At 46.8% G+C, this 21,959-nt stretch overlaps 1 protein-coding gene and 1 long non-coding RNA gene across 16 annotated transcripts in view; one reads left to right on the plus strand and one right to left on the minus strand.

The window, feature by feature from the left end:
- Positions 1 to 18,183, minus strand: part of Fam193b (family with sequence similarity 193, member B) — a 31,805-nt gene extending 13,622 nt beyond the window's left edge. For 2 of the 14 annotated variants that reach the window (XR_382427.4, XM_006517194.4), the window contains exons 1-4: positions 17,838 to 18,156; positions 3,046 to 3,288; positions 1,280 to 1,511; positions 25 to 412 (exon numbers count right to left, since the gene is read on the minus strand). Coding sequence is in view for 11 of the 14 variants with exons in the window: in XM_006517194.4 (XP_006517257.1) it covers positions 25 to 412; positions 1,280 to 1,511; positions 3,046 to 3,288; positions 17,838 to 18,050 (1,076 nt within the window). In the remaining 3 variants the exon portion in view is untranslated. Of the gene's footprint in view, positions 1 to 24; positions 413 to 1,279; positions 1,512 to 3,045; positions 3,289 to 11,582; positions 11,644 to 16,767 lie in introns of those variants that run through there. The other 12 variants (XR_001780770.2, XM_006517196.4, NM_145382.4 and 9 more) reach the window with 11 other exon arrangements.
- Positions 18,159 to 21,538, plus strand: Gm31364. Of its 2 annotated transcripts, none has more exons than XR_873486.2 (2): positions 18,159 to 18,488; positions 20,799 to 21,538. It is a non-coding gene; the product is annotated as a predicted gene, 31364 (long non-coding RNA). The 2 variants fall into 2 exon arrangements; XR_382466.2 differs by lacking the exon at positions 20,799 to 21,538 and adding an exon at positions 18,891 to 19,581.
- The last annotated feature ends 421 nt before the right edge of the window (positions 21,539 to 21,959 follow it).

Consider the following 21,959-nt stretch of genomic DNA (forward strand, 5'->3'; position numbering starts at 1 on the left):
GCGCCTTTCACGGCACTCGCTTACCTGTGAGTGCTAGGGAGCGGCTGAGAGCTCGGTGGTGGGAGAAGAGGACCACCACAGTGCCCGCTGCAGTGCCCGCTGCAGGGGTGGCTGCACCCCGAGAGTGGTGGAGGCATCTTCAGGAGTGGCATGCTGGTGGAGGGCGGATGAGGGCTCTGACATGGCCCCGAGGGGTGGGTGGCAGTGGCAGCAGCCATAGGGCACTCTGAAGCCTGAGCGGGGAAAGGTGCCACTGGGGTGGTGGGCAGCGGGGGTGGGTAGGACGCCGAGCTGAAGGAACCAGGGTGAGAAGGAATCAGAGATGCTGGGTGGGGGGGAGGACCAGTGGGGCTGTTAGGGGGAGCAGTAAGGTCTGAGTGCTGGTGGTGCTCCGAGACAGGGAAAGCCTCACCTGTAGGTGGAGGGGAGAAAGAGGGGTCAGACCTGGAAGGAAAGCCCATGGGCTCATTGCCACATCATCCTTCTTCCTGTGGCCAGAGGGTACCCTAAAATGTGTGGCTAGGCATTCTCAGCCGCAGTATGAACACAGAATGTCTACTGTTTCTCCGAGTCCCTTATTCTCAGGCATTTCTCAGGCCCAAGAAAGGAAGCTATAGCAACCTTGGGATCTAACTCTGGGCCACATGGACCAGAGCAGCCAAGGTATGCCTGACTCCTAGGAGGCTACAGATTTCTGAAGTATGAAAAGGCTTTGATGACTCTCTTCTGCTCATGGACTAAGATAACTGGAATGATGAACTCAATTCACATAACTTGAGGACAGTACCATTTGAACAACTCTCCTGTCCATTTAGAAGTATGGCATTAATAATCCAAAGGCTTTCCTCTGGGTCTTGAGTACTGGTATTGAGTTTAAGGAGATTCGTGTCGCCTGCCAGCCTGCCAGTCTTTCGGAGTACATAGTGCCTTCTACCTATCCCTCCAGTAGACAGAACAAATCCAAGGAGGCTGAGGAGCAGAGGCTCGGGCTGTTGATGGGAGAGAGGGCAGGTGTACATGACCTAAGTCTCACTTTCCAGGCTACTTGTTCCCCACACAGTATCAGGACCCCCAAACTTCTCGGTTGGCAGTATTTTGGAGCTTCCGAGGCTTGCAGGGTCTTCCAGAGATAGCGAAGGTCTAGGTTATCCTGCTGCCATCAGAACAGGCCCATGCTTACTTATTTAATTAACCGATTCCTCACTGACAGGGCCAAAGTAGAGAGGCAAACGGCGACCTACACAGAAGGGGCCCAGAACTTTCCAAAGCTTAGACTCACCAAGGATGGCAGGAGGACTCCCAAGCGAGCTGCCTGGCACAGCCCCGCTGGAGTGTGGGGAGTTCCAGAGGCCTGAGAGCTTATGTGCTGACAGGAACGAGCTGGGATCCCAGTCCCCTGAGTTCCCATGGCAGGAAGAGGAGGAGGAAGATGAGGATGATGAAGAGGACGAGGATGAATGAGAGTCACCCCCACAAGACTGTGATTTGCAGGATGTGTGTGACAAGGAGATCTGGAAAGGAGAAAGAAAAAGGCTCATGGTCAAACAGTGGGGCTGACCTGCTCCGTCAGGCCTTAGGTTATGGCCAAAGCACAATCAGTGTGGGCCAAGCACTGGTAAGGACTATTGTGCTCCCAGCTGTGTGACAGTGAACAGTGGGCAGAGCCTAGCTCTGAACATGGGCCATTTGATAGTGAAGAGCTGCCAACAAGATGAAAGGACTTCAAATCACGAGTGTGGCTTAGTGTTCAAGCTCCCCCGGCCCCTTTCTTTCTCCTCCATTTATTTTGTTTTAATCTTTGGGACTTTATTTTTATCTTATGTGTATGAGTGTTTATCTGAAAGCATGTCTGTGTACCATATGCCAGAAGAGGACATCAATCCCCTGTGACTGGAATTATAGTAGGTTATGAGCCACCATGTGGGCTCTGAGAACCAAACTCCAGTGCTCTGGGAAGGGCAGCTAGTGCTCTTAACCACTGAGCCATCTCTCTAGCCCCAGACTTTCAATTCTTTCTTATTTCTTTGGGTATTTTTTGAGACAAGGTTTCTCTATGGAGCCCTGGGTGTTCTGGAGCTCACTAGGTAGAGAAGGCTGGCTTCAAACTCACAGAGATCCGCCTGCCTCTGCCTCCTGAGCACTGGGACTAGAAGAGAGTGCCACCACTCCCTCCCTCCCTTCCCTTTAGGATGCACATCTCGGTGTGATGTGTGAATGTACTGTCTATAAGTGCAGATGCTTATGAGTCACAGTGTGCGAAGAGGGCCGAGGGCAGATGCAGGTTCTCCCCTTCCACCTTGTTTCAAGCAGAGTCTCCTTGTTGGTTTGCCACTGTGTAAGCAAGGCTCACCGGCCCATCAGCTCCAGGCGCTGTCCTGCCTCCACCTCCCATTTTATTGCAGGAGCCTGGGGATCACAGATATGTGCTACCCTATCTGGCTTTATCTGAATTCTGAGGACTTAAACTCGGGGCCTCAGGCTTGATGGCAGGTGCTTTTTCTCAATGAGTCACCTCCCTGGACCGACTTCCTTTCTTTCTTCTTCTCCAGCACTAAGGAACAAATCCAGAGCTTTGTACAAGACAAACATCCTACTACTGAGCTCCATTTCCAGTCCCAAAGCAAGAAGTCTTGAAAACTGAATTGATTCTCTGTAAATGGAAATCTGGGGAAATGAGGAATCTGGCTAATATGACTCAGATGCAGTCTTTCACAGCTCCTAGCCTTACTAATGTCTTCTGATCGAGGCACACCTCAGACCTCCACTGGTCTCTTTCATACTGCTGGCCTTTCAAGTGGCCACAGAGCTGAAGGCATCAGGGTCAGGTGATCAAAATTATCTACATCCACTAGTAGGCCTGTCTCGTCTTCCCTCAAACCTGAACCCAGCTCGCAAATACTAAGTTGCAGCCCGGTGGTTTCTCTGGAGCCTGGGCAGAGCCTCCTGCGGCCAGGGGAACGAGCTGAGCTTCCTAAGGGAGGAAGGCAGCTCTGCACCCAGGGTCACCTGTCATCCAGGGTCACCTGTCTGTCGGCTGTTACCTACCGCCACTGCATGGTCTCCACCTGTCTGCCTCTCCTCCTCCTCCATGCTCTTTCGGCAGCTCTGGCAGACCCACAGAGGCATCTCGCCTAGGAGATTCTTGACGAGCTTTGGCATGAAGTCAGGGGGCAGCTTCTCACCCTGCAACACCAGTCCATTTTGTGAAGGGCCTTCTTCCCAGCCTTTGCGCTCACGGTGACACAGCAGGCAACAAGTCTGTACAGACTGGCTGGAGGTAGGGGGAACCTGTCCAACACACAGACACGGGTTCCCAGGAGGGGGAAAGGCTGCCTTAGAAATGATGCTAACATTATTAATAACACCACTTATGACGTGCCAGGCACTGGGACAGGCACTTTAGAAACATAATTTAGTTTTAGTCCTTGTAACAGCTCTGCAAACCAGGTGTTCATATTCCCATTTTTTAAAGATGAAGAAACAGATTTCAAGAAGTTAAACGAGTTGCCCAAGGTTACAGAGCTAGTGAATGGTTGAATCTCAGTAATGTTACTCCAAAACTCATGCTCAGATGTCCTCAGATACGGAAGCCTACAGAGATGCTTCTTCCCTCTCTGACGAGCCTAGGACGCCACAGATCTACGCAGCCCACAGACCAGTCCTCACCTGGAAGGACGTGGACTTCCTGTCCTTGGAGAGTTAGGAAGAACATGCATGTTTTCCAGAGAGATGAACAATTAATTCCTTTAGCATTGCAGTGGGATTTTAGAGAAGGGTCTGTAGACAAACAAGGAGAAACAGACCCCGGTGCTCTTTTGGGTAAGGATGGTAGAAAAAAAATCCTGGACTCTGGGTCAGACAGACACACGCTCCATCTCAGTCTCAGCATGAGGCAGCTGTCAACCTTGAGCAAGCTATTTAACCTCCCTGAACTCTGCTTCCTACCCACCCTAACAGTGCTCCAGGTACCACAGTCCAGGCCCAGATCGTTACTCAGCCTGCTTCTGCCCCTCTACGACCAATCTGACTCAGTCATTTCCATCTGAAGGTTTCCTTTTGCACTGGGGTCCTGACTGGGAACCTATTTATATTTATAGTCCCAATTAATGATTTTCCAGCCCTAGTCTCCCTCCACTCACGCTGCACATGGCCCATCCTTTGCACCAACAGGATGTTAGCAGACAAGCTGGCAGCACCAATCTGAATAGTGTATATGCACTTCTTGTATCCTTGCATGGATGCCCTGCATGATCTTGTGCCTCTGACACACCATGAGGGAACTGGAGAAAATAGGAGTGTTCCTACCTAACCAGTCAGCTGATGAGATCTGAGTGAGCCCGGCTGAAACCAAACAGGCCTGCTTAGAGCTGCAGGAACAACCCATCAAGCAGCAGTTTCAGGGGAAATAATGAATGGAATGTTTTAAGCGACTAGGTGGCAGGTAGTTTGTTATAGCAACAGACAACTCGCATGTAACTTTCAAGTTTACACTCCACTAGGTAACATGTCTGTAAGGGTATGTTACTTCCTGTGACATCACCTCCTCACAGTGAATTGGGACCAGAGTATTCTTAAATGAGCCATTCTGTCATCCACTAACCTGGGTCCCTGGTTTCTAATAAAAGGAACCAGCAGTGACAACAGGAGTACAAGGAAAGACTCAGGGAAGTGTATGGACTGGGGAGAGTCTCCGAGATAAAGACATTCACAAGTGGAAGTTATAAAACACACTAACACTCTGCCAAGGGGCTGTCTCAGTGAGCAAGCCAGCTGTTTAACTTAAGTACGTGCAAATGGAACTCAGCCGTGTTATTTCACAAGGGTGGCAGGCTAACGAAGAATGCTTAGAGAAACGAAGGCAAAGGGGGACTTTTAAAATGTAAGCATAAGTATGTACTCCTTGTGTATGTGTGCACACAGGCAAGAGGACAAGTTGCTGGAGCTGCTCTCGCCTCTCACCATGTGGGTCCTGGGGTTGAACTCAGGTTCTCAAGTTTGATAGCAAGTTCCAGTAGCTATTAAGCCATCTCACGGCTCCAAAGGTGGAGTTTTTTAGTACAGCACTTAGGGCATTTTTCAAAGGTGTAAGGTGAGTTATAGTTAACTGCAGGTAGGCAGGGGAAGGCCCCAGCATGCAGGGCTTAGCGCCTCATGGTATACAAGAATACCATGACAACCAGGACAAGGATCCTCAGGACAGCTCTCAGCTCACTAGGACGTGATGGTCCTAAAATCCTGACATGAGGTGGTTGTTGCTAGGTATTTTCTTTGTTGTTTTTTTTTTTTTTTTTTTTTTTTTTGAGACAGGGTCTCATGAAGGTCAGGCTGGCTTTGAACTCATTATTTAGCAAAAGGTAGTCCTAAACTCCTCATCTTCCTGCATCTACTCCTCAGTGCTAGGATTATGGGCATGTGCCAGCATGTCTCACCAGGAAGAAAAGTCTGAAAATAGTAAAAATCTTTAAATCAGTCTTTTCTCCTCTCTCTCATGCAAAATCAGGACCATGTACATGTAAGATTTTTATACAGTCTATAAAGTACAATATATAGGGATTTAAAATATTTTTGTTTTATGTTTTTTGGGTTTTTTTTTGTTTGGTTGGTTTTCTTTGTTGTTATTGTTTTGAGACAGAGTCTATCTAGCCATAGGGTAGCCTGGAACTCACTATGTAGGTCAGGCTAGCCTTGAACCCAAGAGAGTTTACACACTTTTCTTTGCCTCTCTAATGCTGGGGACTAAATTCCAGAACTATGTCTGGCCAATATATGTATGATTTTGAGCAATAATTCAAGTGTATACTGTATACCCCCACAGTACAAAAAATGCCTTCTTGGAGCTGGAGTGATGGCACAACATTTAAAAGCACTGACTGTCCTTCCAGAGGACTTGGGTTCGATTCCCAACAGCTACATGGAAGCCCACAAAAGTGTCTTAACTCCATTTCCAGAGGGCCCACTCCCTTCTTCTGGCCTCTGCTTGAACTGGGCATGTACATGGTACACAGTCATACATGTAGGTAAAATATTTATATACATAAAATTTAAGAACTGCTTTCTTTACTTTCTTTCAAAAGCAAACACAGAATTGTTATAATTTTAAGTGTATGGGACTGTACTGAGTCAAAGTAACTGTGGGAAGAGTGGCAGGAAACACTGGCTTTGGTATTTACCCTGCGCAACCATCATGTATAAGCTGTATGATGCTGACCAGGTCCTACTACTCCCTCTGCTCATCTAGAACAGGATTAAGTCCTAATCTGTAGGTCAGCTTTGAGAATGCAATGTGATAGAGAACCTCCTCCAGCTCAAAGCACACAGCTGTTGGCTAAACAGAGGATACTAATTACATGACAGGAACCAAGGAAACAGTAAATGACTACCAAATCTTATTATACGACTGAGAACTTGTCATATACAACAAATACAAGATGTTAGATATCTTTTTGGGGGGTGGGGTGGGGCTTGAGAGCTGCCCTTAAACTTGTAGTAATCCTCCTGCTTCAGCTTTCTATGTGCTAGGATTACAGTTATAAAGCTCCTTGTCTGGCTTGTGTTAAACATCTTAGTCTCTGCCTTTAACCGCAGGAAGTCAAAAGCTTAAGTCCCCCAGTACCCTGCACCTCCATGTTTTTCCCTTTGCTAAAGGGAGTGTTCTACTTAAGACCTGTTCATCTCCATTTCTCAACAAAGAGTTAAGGCCTTAAAGGCCACAGTATAAATCCACACCTCTCTAGACAATCCTTGACAGGAATGGTTGTCCTGGAGCTCACTATGGAGAGCAGACTGCCCTTAAACTTACATCTGCCTTCCTTCCTGAGTGTTTGCTATCGAGTGCAGATACTCTGTGCATCGGGGCCTGCCTCAAGGCTAACTCTCAGATCTGTGAAGCATCCTTATAGCATTATAGTTGGCAGGCAGTGTGGTGAGACCATCCTTGAAATTACTGCTTCCTACAGAGCAGGTCCTCACCTCTCTAGCCTGCCCAATTGGAGCCTGCTGCATGGCTCCAGTTTCAAATCTGCAAGGAGTACAATAAGATATTGCCAGCTAAGAAAAATACTGTGACACTTTCTCAAGCTCAATTAGACCACAAAATGAATGAATGAGCCATTAATGAAAATCATTTTATAGGGCAGGCTGCCTTTCCTGATAAAGGAAGAAATAGACATGGAAGGCTAATTAAGCTTGACACCATCTACATTGCACAGTTGCCCAAAGGTCTAAGGAACAGTAGGAAAAAAAGCACTCAGTGAAAGGGGTCAAGACAGTGGGCACTGAATTCCTACAGCAGGCCTTCAGCTGTTTGTTCCTAACAAGTTCACACTAGGCATTAGCTGGTCACAATCCTCCCCTTAAGTCTACTGCCCTTACTTCCTGTTCTCAGGACCATGTAATTTGGAAGGGCCACCCCCAAAAGCCCTCAGATTCTGGTGTCTTTCTCAGGATACAAGGCGCTGTGGGGATAGGAGATTTGCCATTTCTTTGTTGTTTTGAGAAAGGGTCTCACCACCTCACCACCAGGGATGGGGCATGGTGACAATGGGAGTACCTCTAATCCCAGCACTTGGGAGGCAGAGGCAGAGGACTATCTAAAGTTTGAGGTCAGATTGATCTCCAGAGTAAGTTTCAGGACAGCCTTCAGAGGCTTTACAGAGAAACCTTGTCTCAAGGGGAAAAAGAGAGTGTGGGGTGGGGGGAGGCATTCACTATAAGCTCAGGTTACCACCGAACTCACAGTCTTCCTGCCTCAGCCTCCTAAGTGCTAGGGCTACAGGGGTGTGCCACTATATCTGACTCTCTTGACATTTTCATTTCTGCTTTTTTATTTTTCTAAGTATGTTTTTATTATTTTTAATTATGCCTATGTGTTTACAGGTACTTTTGGCAGCCAGAATTACTGGAGGTAATTTATAGGCAGTTATATGAGCCATCCTAAAATGGGTCCTGGGAATCAAACTCAGGGCCTTTGCAAGAGTAGTTCATGCTCTTAACCACTGAGCCACCTCTCCAGCTTTTCACTCTGAAACTATATTGAGTGTGTGTGTATGTGTGCGTGCACACACGTGTGTGCATAAGTGCGTACATGCAATGTGCAGGTACATGTACACAATGGCACATGGGTGACGGTCAGAGAACAACTTTCAGGAGCAATTTCTCTTTCTACTATGTGGGTCCAAGAACTCAACTAAGGTCATTAGCCTTGGCAGTATGAATCTTTCCTGCTGAACCCTCTTGCCAGCCCATATCTCTGTTTTCATTGTTAAGGGTGGTAAGACGCCCAAGACCTAAGAGATGTCACAATTCCTTTAATTAATGCCACAGCTAAGAAAGCTCTGGCTCAGGGATCCTTCTAACTGCAGTGCCCATTACTTCTCAATCCTGGCAAACATGGTCCCTATGTCTTTAGTCTGGGAGCCCAGGCTTTCAACATGCTGTTCTCCAGGCTGTATTGTTATTTCTCAACAAAAACATGGCCATCAAGCGAATGAAAACATGCAGTATTTTCTTGTTCACAAAGGCTCAGGGAACTAATTCTTAAACTCAGATTCCCTGGGCAGCAGCTAGTTGTTCCCACTCACCTCAGATTACATTTCAGAGCCTCTGGGGTACAGAGTTAGTCTACAGCAAAACATGAAGGAAAAAATTCTAGTGATTCTGTTGATTTTGTTTCTCGCCAAAAAGATTTCTAGATAACTGTTTCACTCTTCAGTGAGCCCAGAGCCTCTACAGCGAGGGATGGCTCACAGGAACCCAGCTGTAGTGTGCACATCCCAGGGCAGGAGAGCCAGGTTCAGGAAGCTGGAATCTGTGGCCACTGAGTCCAGTGTCTCTGCTCCCCACAACCCGACTGTCTCTACTTGGCATTGGAAGCATTAAGTTAAGGGAGTGTCTAGTTTTTATTCCATACAGTGCCAGTTTTACCTTGAAAGAATGTCGTTGTTATTTAGACAAGAATATCAGCAGACGTTTCCTCAAAAGAATAAACAAACAAAATAAGCCCATTACTTCAAGAAAAACCTTCAAGTATTTGTGGCCAACAATAAAAATTCAAGCTTTCAATCAAAAATTTAAATTAGAAAGTCAGGCATGGTGGCTCATCCCTCTAATGCCAGCACTTCAGGAGGCTGAGGTAGGAGGATTACCATGAGTTTGTGGCTAGAATGGGCTACAGTGTGAGAATCTAAACAAACAGGAACTTAGAATTTGGGAAAGCTTGTATCACTACCCCTCCCCCCAAGCTTTAGAGTGTCTCAGTACTGGGTTGAGGAATCAGAGTTATTAACAAAAGTTATTTTTTGGCATAATAAATAAAGTCCATTTCCTGCATGACGAAAGCTTGATTTCACAGAATTATACATTTGAGGAATCCATCTCAAGTGCTAGATGCGCATTAGATTGCATTGTTTTCACTCTTGTTTGGAGGTTGGGTGTTACTACATAGCTTTGGCTGGCCTGGGACTTGCTATGTAGACCAGGCTGGCTTGAACTTAAGAGATCTGCCTGCTTCTGGGATTAAAGGCATGTACAACCGTGCTAGTCTCAGACAATGGATTTTTAATGTAAAATAAATACAAAGACTTAACATTGAGCTCATGGCTTTGTGCAGGGTGAGCAGGGTGTGTGTAACCTGTGCATTCAGGAGCCTCTATCCAGGAGTGCATGTGGAAGCCAGAGGGCTGAGAATCTAAACCCTGATCCTCCCACCTACACAGCATGCCTCCACCCCCAACTTTATTTAAAAAATTTGCAAAATGAAAATGGGACCATTTCCCATTCTTAATATATAAAATTAAATGTCTATAATTCTTAACTTTAAAATAGCACATTTCTTCATTATTATTCTTGTGAGTATACATGCATTCATGCCCAGGAGCACACACACCATATATATGTGTAAACATCAGGACAATTTCAGGAGTCTCCTCTCCTTCTGCCACGTAGATCCCAGGGGATGAGCTCAGCTCATCAGGAGTAGCAGCAAGAGCCTTTCCCTACTGGGCCATCTCACGGGCCCCCACATAATTATTTTCCATAAAAATTGTGATTTATATTAATGTGGTAACTTAAACATTATTAAACTCCAGGCCTATTGTGTGCTAGGCAATAAATCTTTTTTTTTATTGTTGTTGTTCGTGTTGTTGTTGTTTTTCAAGACAGGGTTTCTCTGTGTAGCCCTGGCTGTCCTGGAACTCACTCTGTAGACCAGGCTGGCCACGAACTCAGAAATCCACCTGCCTCTGCACACCTCCTCCCAAGTGCTGGGATTAAAGGCGTGCGCCACCACTGCCCAGCAAGGCAATAATTCTTATCAGCAATTATATAGCTCGTGGTCTATCTGAGCAGCTTTTGAGGCATGACTTAAGACTGCTTTTTTGTCCACAGGTTGTCTAGTGTCAGAGAATAACCCTGATCAGCAGAACAGACAGGTGCCCAGATCTGTTCTGCAGCTGGACTGAATTTCAACATTCAGCCTGGTCTCCTCCCAGGAGCTCCTCTCGGTCCCAAGAGTTCACGGATGTTTGTACCAGATTTCCCAAGACACATGCTGTATCTAGCCAGCTGCTCTGCAACAGGTTCCAAATTCTATTCTGAAATAGCCCACGAGAGTACTATCCTCTCAAGATACTAAACTCCAAGAGTTTCCCTGACACCTAACATCTACAATTTCTCATGTCCGCCACCATTCCACACACTGGACAACTCTGTAGTAAATTCCTAGCATCCCATGAGATCCTAGCCAAAGGTCAATGAAACTCTCTGAACTTCCTAAGTTAAAGTTATTCTTTTAGTGTAACACCTGCCACATGGTGCCACATTCCTGGCAGAGCGTAGCTCTCTGGGGCATGGAGAGCTGATCATTTACATATGTTCAGAGACCGAGTATGATTTGTTGTCTGTCACATAGCAGGCGTTCATTTAAGAAATGAAATTTTAAAGCCTTACGGCTCAGTGTCTCAGCTACTTAACATCAGGAATAGAATTTAAACAGCAAACCCAGTCCCTCTCCTGACCTGCTGTGCTGAGGGCAAGGTTCTGGTGAGAAGGAAGTCAGAACTAAGACTCTCAGAATGCTAGAAATCAGAGCTACAGTTAGTGCTCTAGGCGCTGACCAAACTCCACCTTGGTGGTTTAGAACTTTTTCTGCAATTCTTACCCTTCTGGTAGGCAGGAAACTGCTTCCTTTTCTAAAGCCAGTCGGTAGTGACCCTTCTCTGGTCATATAAGCTGAGTAAGGGCACTGCAGTGAGGCTGGCTGATCCTAAGGACCCCACACCTAACCAGCACAAGCTGTTTCAGTCCTAGTAGCCAGAGGAAGGCCAAGCTGCTCATTTACCCAGACCCCTGGGCCAACTGCTGCTCTACTCTTTTAACTCCGTGACAGTCTCTCTCTCACTCTCACTCTCTGGGAAAGGAGCATGAACTTTGGAGACATTGTTCTAAGTTCAAATCCCTCTTCTGCCATTTCAGTATTTTGAGTATTACTCAAATTCTGAGTCTCAGGTTTCTCAATTTATGAAATGGGAATAACACCATACTTCACAGAGTTGTGAGGACAGAAGGAAATAAATTATGTAAAGTACCTGGCCTGGGTCTGGCACACAGTAGGTGCTCAATACCCGTTAGTTTCTTTCCTCTTCTGCCCTGGAAAAAATGATAGGGAAACTTACTAAGTAAGACTTGCCCAAACCAAATGTATTACTTGAAGCACAGGACAGAGAACTAAACAGTGACCTGCAAGGCATCCTTGAACCCCCACATTGTACAACATGGCCCTGGTTTCCTAATCAGAATCTTCAGTTAGCAGCTCCTCTGCCCTTTCTTCCTGCCTTAGTCTCCCCACATCCCTTTTCAGTATAAAGATACCTATTTCTTTCATTCTAATGGGGGAAAATCAGAAAGGGAGCCATGAGCTTTGGATAGAGGATAAAGGGGGAGACAGGCATATTATGAAACTGCAGCATGTTCCTCCTGCTACTCTGCTAATGGCTACCTAATTTGAAGGATGAGGATGATATAATAGGGGCAAACTTAGACCCTTCCTAGGATACAAGCTTGTCTTGGTCGTAACTGCCCATGAAGGACCATTAAATACTACTTTCCCGAGGCACAAATCCTCCAAGTTCTTAGTCAGAACGAACAGGGCTCTCTACAATAGAGTGACTGCCTAACGTAAGTGAACATAAGAAAAAAATAGGATCTTACTATGTAGCCCTGGCCAGTCTAGAATTCATGATGTAGACCTGGCTGGCTTCAAAAATCATAGAGGTCTATCTGCCTCTGCCTTGAATGCTGGAATGAATTATAGGCATGCACCACCATGCACGGCCCTATGTCCCATGCCTTACTCGTTTAAATCTGTTACCTCTACAAGACTTCCACAGACAGTGTTCCAGGAATCACTGTGTTCCAATCATTCATCAGAGATACATTGGAGGCTAATATACAACACAAGATGAGCAGTTGAATAGTTAACTCAGGAAGTGGAGGAAGGTGAGCTTTTTGGTTTTGTCTTTTTAAATTTAAGTGCATGAATACTGTGCCTGTATGCATGTCGGGTGCCTATAGAGGCCAAAAGAAGGTGTTGGATCCTTTGGAACTGGTATTACAGACAGTGTGATCCACCACGTGGGTGCTGGGAATTGAACCCAGATCCTCTGGAAGTGCTCTTAAACCTGTGCCAACTCTTCAGCCCGGTTTTCTTTTTTATGTGATACTAGGAATCAAGCCCAAGGCCTTAGACTTTATACAGGTTTTCTACCATTGAGTTTTATCCACAGACTCTAGCCCCTTAAAACAAAACGAAACACAATGCTCGACTTCAAGTTAGCAGCTCCCAGATCCAGCCATACTCAAAATCATCTACTAGAATCTAAAAATGGATCTTGGGTGGGCTCCGGTCCTAGTTGGATAGGTCACGGATGGAACTGAACCAAGGTGGTGGCCATAGTGAGGCTGGGGTGAGGAGACAAGGGCTAGAGGGAGCAATCCCAGCTGCCTCTCCCACAGATTTCCGTTCTCACACTCTATCACAGAGGGTTGACCAGACCATCCCTTGCTTCCTCAGCTGCCCAAACCACCAGGAGTGGAGGAGCATAACCTGACTGCTCTATGCTCTCCAAATGAGCCCAGGCACTGCTCATCCCTTCTTTGTAGACTAGCGGCTCTCAACCAAGTAGGTCCTGAGTCCTTGGGTAACCTTTCACAGGGTTCTTACAACAGATATCCTGCATTTCAGATATTTACATTATGACTCATAACTGAAGCAAAATGACAGTTATGAAGTAGTAGCAAAAATAATGTTATGGTTGGGGGGGACTATACATGAGGAACTGTTATATTAAAGGGTCACAACATTAGGAAGGTTGAGAATTGATGTCGTAGACACTACTTCCTTTCTCCACCTTACTTTCCAGAGATATCCAACCATTAGACTAGGCTCTGAGAAGCTTCTCTGTCCAGCATTCCCTGGGTTACCATATCCTGGGCATCCAAACAAGCAAGCATCTACAGTTATAGCTACCATTGTGCTACGTGCCTGACAAGTCTGACTTGTTGGTCCCTAACAGTAACCAAGTAAGAGCCTGGACTCACTTGCCAAATGAAGTTGGCAAGAGTGCACTGGGTATGATAGTATGTATGCCAGACCTGGCCTGAGCTAGGACCAGGGAGTCAGCACTGTGAGGTATCCAACAGCCACATACTGTGCAATAAAGATCACACACAATATATACCCTTAAAGTGATTTAATTAAAATGGTCCCTACTCTAAAAATTTCTATGTACAGTAAGTAAAAGTGTTATGATTACAATCCCCCATCTATTATTAGACATTAAGCTAGTAACTCTTAGACATCTTAAGGAAGCTAAAAACTTTAAGTGGAGTGGGCAAGTCCTTATCATCAAATGTCATTGGCATTTTTGCACTGAGATTTCTTTCTGGCTTACAAAAAGAACTAGGTGGTTCTAGGCAGGGTGGCCCCTAGATCCTTTCCTCCCACTGGCCATGACCGTGGTGCAGGCTCGAGGCGGCAGGAGAAGGTCTGAGGATAGGAACCACCTGGACCTTCTGTGTATCGAAAACAAAGGCCCTGGTTACAGAGATCATTTTGAAGCTTGCTGAGTGAATTAAACATAATGAAATGGTTTCAATAACCGTACTGACTGATCACCTCAGCCAGTTCCTCAAGGGAACAGATTTCCTCTTAGCACTGCAAGAACCAGGTCTCTGGAGGCCCTTCACACTAAACTGGACTGTCCCAGGAGATGCTGGAGAGACGGGAGGGGAAGGGCAGGATGAGCTCACCGCCAAGAAGCCCAGGCTCCTTAGCATGCCTCCTGGGTTCTAAGCACGCACACAGGCTGCGAGCTGAATGGTTAGGACCAAAATCAGCTGGTACAAGTAGTAGGTAAGGCTGGCTTTGGGCACACTACACAGGTCCTGCCACCATCCTAGGCTGCTTTCACATTCTCTTGTTGACAAGGCTCAAATAGGGAAAGAAAGCAGCTCTGAGACACAAAGCGGGAGGTGGGGAGGGGGGAGTTAAATTCAAGTCTGTCAGGCTGTTCTCACGGCCTCCTTGGACTGCTCTGAAGGTCTGTGAGCTGACCTGCCTCCGCCTTTCCACCATCCTTTGCTAATAGAACAGTACCTATTTAAGCTTTATCTCCAAGTAAAAGGGTTGGAGGATTTGGGCGATAGACCAGATTTAGTGAGCTAGAACAACTGAAAGGCCTTTTGGGATCCCAAATAATCTTAAGAGATTGTATCTGAAAGTGTCCAAGTCACACGAGTGAGCTAAGAGCTACAGAGAACCAAGCTGGAGCCAGGCTACCTAAGGAAGCACTGCCACCCAAGCACTCAGGATGACTTAGAGAGACGCGGGTTCAGCACGAGCAATGCTTCAGGATTCTAAGAGGCACAGATATGGGTATGAAACATCCTCTGCTTCACTTTTTCCTATAGTTATCAAAATGGGTGATGTAGGCTAGGCTGGCCTGTAACTTGCTATATAGTGCAGACTAGCATTGAATTCAAGGCTATCCTCCTGCCTTAGCTTCCCAGGCGCTAGAATAGAATTACAGGCACAAACTACTGCCCCCCTGCCACACAGTTGCTTCAAAACACCCACTTACGTTAAGAAAAAAAAAAAAAAAAAAAAAAAAAAAAAAAAAAACAGTGTATGGGTTTTGGATCTTAGAATAAGTCTGTGGGCTGGATGTAGTCTTATTTGCCACCCATAGACTTGGTTCAGCAGGTAACATTGAATTTTACCTTTCATATTCACTCTACATCCAGACAAAAGTGAGGGGGGTTACAAACCAAGATCCTTAAGAAAGATATGACAGTAGACAGAGCAATGTCCAGCCTCTACCCTGACAACAAGAACTTTTGACCAGAGCACAAAAAGCTGTATCTTGACTCTCATTTCTACCCTTAGCAAAAAGCGGAGTCCAATCAGAGCTGGTCTTTCAGCTCCCTTGTGTGTGTAAGAGTGAATTTTTACTTGATTGGAGTTTTTTTGCCTCTTGTTTGTAAGTGGGAGTCATTTGGGTAAATGTTTAATTGCTGTGGGTTTCTGTTTTCCCATCTGAGAACGGGGTAATTGTAGTTATATCCTCTAGTCTGTTTACTAATATCTGTTAGTCACTAGGACAGGGATCTGGTGACTAGTTGACAAAGCTCCTGCACTCTACAGTGTACATGGAAAAGCAGACAAAGAACCAGATCAGTTGGCTAATGCATCAAATCAGTGCTAGGTGCTGAGGAGAGCACAGGGGAGGTGGGAAGGGGAGGAGGAAGGTATGCGGGCTGGAGAGATAGCTCAGCGGGTAAGAGCACTGACTGCTCTTCCAGAGGTCCTGAGTTCAATTCCCAGCAACCACATGGTGGCTCACAACCACTTGTAATGGGATCCGATGCCCTCTTCTGGTGTGCCTGAAGACAGCTACAGTGTACTCATATACATAAAATAAATAAATCTTTAAAAATAACAAAATAAAAGTAAGGTATGCTAACCATCCTAGGTCTTTCTTTATAGACAAGAATCTATAAAAACCTGGATCAGAGGTACTAATGAAGGTTCAAATTTGGGACAACTGCATTTCAATGAAACTGGACAGTTAAGACACCATCCAAACTTTCTGGGCTCTCTATGTGACAGGGGCTCTAGAGCACTGTATGTCTGAATGGGAAAGAAAGAGGAAAACAGACAGCTAGCTGCATGGTTCTCTTCTAGATAACAACACTCTTTGGGGGCGGGGATGGGGGGTGGTCAAAACAGGTAAGAAGGGGAAGCAATGTCTGGTTGAAATGGAGACCCAGCAGGAGCACAGGGCAACCTGTGACAGCCTAGGCTGCAGAGCGGGATGTTGGGTATGCTTCTGACATCCAAGAAGTTGAGATACTTTCATTAATTAAAAATCCTCTCACCGTGATACGAGACACAAAGGAGACCAGCATCAAAAGTAGGTTACAATAAGTGCAGGTTCTAGCCTGATTCAACCTTCCCCTCCTTCACCTAGTTACTTCTCCATAAAGGCAAAGCCTGGGACAGGCGTGGAGGAGCCCACGAAGGGCATCCTCCCAGCCCGTGGTGTTCACTGTTCAGTGCTTGGGACAGACACATCAACAAGTTTCATCACAGAAGGAGTGGTGCCATTGAAGGGAAGCAAAGAGGGTGGTGGGCACAGAGGGGGCACTTGGTTTAACTGGGGAGGTCAGGGAAAGCGTTCCAGGAATGGTACCCCAAATGGCATCCCCACTCACATGCACAATTCCAGAGATTCTACTAGAAGGCTGTCAAGAGCCATGCCTTCAGGCTGCACCAGCCTCCCAGAGTCCCCTGCTGCCCGATGCAGTGTCTGCAGAGCCAAACGCATCTTCCGCCACGCCTCGTCCTCATCCGGGCGCTGCATCCGACCCTCCAAGACTCCTGCAGGGGCCTGCCTTCCTTGGCAGGCTCAGCCAAAAAACCAACTCAAAACTCTTTTGTCAGAGCAAGCTTAGGGTGAGCCACCCAGCCCCGGGTGCCACAACCCTCCCTGAGCAACTGTGGCCCACGCCACCCCCGCCTCTCCTGTTTGCTCCTTTTTGCTCAAAAGAAAGTGACCTTCCAGGTGGCAAGCTGGAAGCTTCCGAGAATCCTCCCAAATACTCTTAGTCTCGCAGGATTCACCAAACTAGTGGACTGGCGGGGGTTGGAGGTGGGAGTGGGGGCTCCTTATGGGACAGGAGATAGGAGGAGAACAAGGGTTTCCTCTTTAGTGGAGTTATTCTAACAGTCTTTGGGGCCGCCAACTGTTCTGCTGGGTAGGGAAAGGAGAGAGGTCCCGGAAGGCAGATGCAGAGAGGTACAGCTGTTGAGGGTAGCGGCTGCAGACCGTGCAGGGGAAGGGATGAAGCTGCTGGGGGCGGGGGTGGAGGGGCGCACAGAGGCTGCAGCCTTGCAGGTTCCAGCGCCCTGAGATGATGGTCTTTTAGGGGCTAGGGGATAGGGGGGAATCAGGTGGCTCCAAAGGGAAGTGGAGGGCAGAGAACTAAGCGGTGGTCTCGGGACCTGAGCGAGTCCCAGAGAGCATAAATGGTCAGAAGATTTAGCTCCGGAGCAGGGCCTGAACGGGTAGCTTTACAAGGGTCGCAAGAGGGTTGGCTGAGCTTTGGCTTTGGAGAGGGGTCCAGCTTCCACTCCCGGCAAGCGGGTTGAAAGCATCTGCCCCGGACTTGGGATTTGGTCCCAGACCCACAGTATGGTCCATGCCCACTCCCGCCCCACTCCCGCTCCCGCTCTGGGGAGGTGTAAGCAGCCCGGCAGTCGGAGTCGTTTTGCTCGATCCTACCTGAGGGCCTGGAGCCAGCTTGGGCTCTTCTTCCTCTCGGGGACCGTCGCAATCCAGCTCGGCGGGCACCTCCGGGGGCCCTGCACCGGCTCCCGCTTCCAGGCTCGGCGGCGGCGGCTGCGGCTCGGGCGCCTGGGGCTTCTGCAGCCCCGCGGCCCGCGCCCGCTCCCGCCGGCCCGCGCCGCCGCTTGGCCTGCTCCGCCTCCGAGTCATGCTGCCTCTTGCGCCGCTCCCCCGCTCGCTGGCTCCTCTCGCGCCTCCGCCGCCGCCGCCGCCGCCGCCGCCGCCGCCGCCGCCGCCGCTCCCCTCACAGGACAACAGCCAATATGGCGGCGCCCGGCGCCCCTCCCCGCCTGCTGCCAACAGGTCAGAGGGCACACTCAGTCCGCGCCGCCGCAGTCGCCACGGAAGCCGCCAGCGCCATTTTTAATAAGGCCACCTCGCTGGGCTTCGCAGGAGACCAGCCCCGGGCGAGATCCTGTCCTAAGCACTAGTCCGAAAGGCTGCGATCGGCTGGAGAAACACATTGGGCTCTGTAATAGCGGGCCTAGGAGCTTAATTATCCATTAAATAATGAGTGAGTTACTAATCTTTTTGCTGCGAACTTTTCACGCTCATCTCTTGGCTCCTCCCTAAATCACTTGGAAACAGGTACGAATTATTCCCATTTTGCAATGGACAAGCACTGGCTGCAAAATGCCTACCATAGATTCCTAGATATCATCCCACCACACCTGTGGTCAGCCTGAGGCGAAAGAATAGGCAGGTCTTTACTTGTCGTTTACTGGGAGCCCCACGTTCTGTGCTCAGAACTGCAGGACCCAGACTCAGGTCGTTCTTGAGGCTGATGGGGAAGGGGGTCACTTAAATAGATAATAGGATCGGCGTGACAAGGATGAAATGATTAAAGCACATACTCTGGCAATGTTTTTTTTTTTTTTTAAGTGGTATGTGCGAGAGAGGTCTTTAACCCACAAAGCAAAATTAGAAATGTTTTAATAGCTCAGCATTTTAGTTGTTAATATGTCATCTCCACCCATTTTCTTCCCACAGGGGGAGAAAAATTCAGGCACATGGAACAAAAAAATATATGTATTTTTTTTTTAAGTTTCCAATGCTGTCTTATGCCTTGTCGAGTGAAACTGGAACTTTTTAGTAGTTACACGTGGAATTTATATTGATAACATCAATCAGAACAAAATCTGAAACTTTGACTACCAAGAAGTAAATCAATTTTTAAAAATTGCTCTATTTATCTTATTGTTTTAATAGGTATGTGTGTGTATGTGTGTGTGTCGGTGGGACTGGGTTAAACTTCTTTGGCCTAACTTGCTCCATCTTGAAGTCTGTCCTCCGTTTTGCATGGCCCCAATTCCAAGAAAAACCACAAATGTTCTAGAGTCTACCACTCAGGGAAGGGGAGGAACATCTGGCCTTTTCTCCAAGATCCTGAAACAGTTGCCACCCTTCTTTCCCTGGAATACCTAGGGGCCACCACAGACCAATCAGGAACCAGGACCTCTGGAAAGCCCCCTAACCACAACCAACCATGGTAAAGGTTGCCTAGACCCTCACCCTAATCTTCCACTTCATACCTGGTTGTGGTTTTCTGCTTTAAAAGGCCTGTGAGCCCACTTCTTGGGCTCATTGCTTCAGCTCCCGAGCCTAACTGCATCTCTAGTCCAGCTAGATCTCTTGGTGAGAGTTTCCCTTGGTGAATAAAAGCTGCTTTTGTTTGACTTTGGATTGTGGCGGCCTGTGCCTCATTATTTGTGTGACCTCAGGCCCAACATTTCTGTGTGTGTGTGTGTGTGTGTGTGTGTGTGTGTGTGTGTGTGTACGCGCGCGCGCGCATACGTGTACTTGTGTGTCAACTTGACACAAGCTGGAGTTATCACAGAGAAAGGAGCTTCAGGTGAGGAAATGCCTCCATGAGATCCAGCTGTAAGACATTTTCTCAATTAGTGATCTAGGGTGAAAGGGCCCACTGTGGGTGGTGCCATGCCAGGCCTGGTAGTTTTGGGTTCTATAAAAGAGCAAGCCAGTAAGCAGCACCCCTCCATGGCCTCTGCATCAGTTCCTGCTTCCTGACCTGCTTGAGTTCCAGTCCTGACATCCTTTGGTGAAAAACAGCAATGTGGAAGTATAAGTTGAATAAACCCTTTCCTCCCCAACTTGCTTCTTGGTCATGATGTTTTGTGTAGAAATAGAAACCCTGACTTTAATTTATTTTTAGGATTTATTTTATGTATATGAGTACATTGTAGCTGTCTTCAGACACACCAGAAGAGGGCATCGGATCCCATTACAGATGGTTATGAGCCATCATGTGGTTGCTGGGAATTGAACTCAGGACTTCTGGAAGAGCAGTCAGTGCTCTTAACTGCTGAGCCATCTCTCCAGCCAATGATTAATTTTTATTTTTTGGGTTTTGTTTTTGTTTTTTTTTTTTTGGTTTTTTGTTTTGATTTTTTTCAAGACAGGGTTTCTCTGTATAACCCTAGCTGTCCTGGAACTCACTTTGTAGACCAGGCTGGTCTTGAACTCAGAAATCTGCCTGCCTCTGCCTCCCGAGTGCTGGGATTAAAGGCGTGTGCCACCACGCCCAGCACGGCAATTCTTGATCAAAGCCAGCTATGGACCCTCAGTGTCTGGAAACAATGCTTGTGAGAGTCTAAATAAGACAAAGCATTAGAAACAGTTAGCAACAGTAATTTTACCTGATAGCTTCCATAACTGTTCTTATTATATATACCTTACTAATCTAAGAGAAAGTCCTTTTCTAGACTAAAAAGGGGCAATATTGAGGATGTTTTTGAGCACTGTGTATTTAAGTGATGAATTCTGTACCCAGAGATCCAAATGTAGTCCAGAATTGGTATTGGCATTATTATGAAGCATTTCCTGATTTGGTATTTTGTAAAACACTGCCCTCCATTATTTTCTGATTGGTCATTAAAGAACTGGACAGAAGAGAATAAGGCGGGACTTCCGTACCCTAAAAGAGGGAAGGTCTCAGTTGACCACATGAGGACTCAACATGAGGAATCAGATGGAGGAGGTGTCAGAGTCAGACCAACATGGTAGGTAATGCCATGTAGTGGGGAAGTTGTAGGGATAAGGTCATTGTGCACTGTGTATAAATATTCACCTGTCAATAGAAAAGCCTTTTGCCAGTTAGCTGAGGCAGAATTCAAAGGTAACACACCTGCATGGGAGAGAAAGAATTCTGGAAATGAATCAGGTACATGAGAGATTCACCCAAATTCTGAGGAGACAGACACATAAATCTGAGAAGCAGGTAAACAACCATGTGGCTCTAGAATAGAATAAACTGGACTATTGAGATATGAGCAAGTCAGGGAACCAAGTGAAAGTTATTGATCTATATAAAAGAAGTTTCAGAGTCATCGTTTCTGGGAACAAAGCTTGGGAAAAAACAAAAACAAAAACTCTTAAGGGTATATGGCGCCCAACATGGGGCATGGAATGCAAGCTTAGAAAAGTCCCAGGTGAGAGGCAGTGCAGTTATATTTGGCACTGGATGTCGGGAAAGTACTTACAAAAAATCTGAGACAGAAATCCAAACTTAAAGTTTGGATGAGAAGAGAAACGAGTGTGCTCAGGATACAGAGCAGTTTCTTAGTTCTGTTCCTTTAAGAGAGAAAAAAGTCGTAAGAGCAGCTGGTAAAAAAAAAAAAGAAAGAAAAAAACAACCAAAAAAACGGTTGCTTAGCAACACAGTTTCTCAGGAGGTCAGGTGTGGCTAGCTGCAGAGAGAAAAAAAAAAGACAGCGGAGGAAAAAACACAGAGAGGCTCATTTAAGAAGCCCCACTGGGGTTGGAGGGATGACTCAGCCAGTAAAAGCACAGACTGCTCTTCCAGAGGTCCTGAGTTCAATTCCCAGCAACCACATGGCCCACAACCATCTGTAATGGTATTTGAGTCCCTATAAAGACAGCTACAGTGTATATATATATATATATATATATATATATATAATCAATTAATTAAATGCTTGGGGGGAAAAACAGTTCTTCAACCCACAGATGGAGAGTGGGGTGGTCAAAGGGGTTGGGAGACAGCAACAGAGTCCTGAAATGTGAGCATGTGCTGGCCCT

Source organism: Mus musculus, chromosome 13 (genome assembly GCF_000001635.26).
Source record: "Mus musculus strain C57BL/6J chromosome 13, GRCm38.p6 C57BL/6J".
Taxonomy (NCBI): Eukaryota; Metazoa; Chordata; class Mammalia; order Rodentia; family Muridae; genus Mus; species Mus musculus.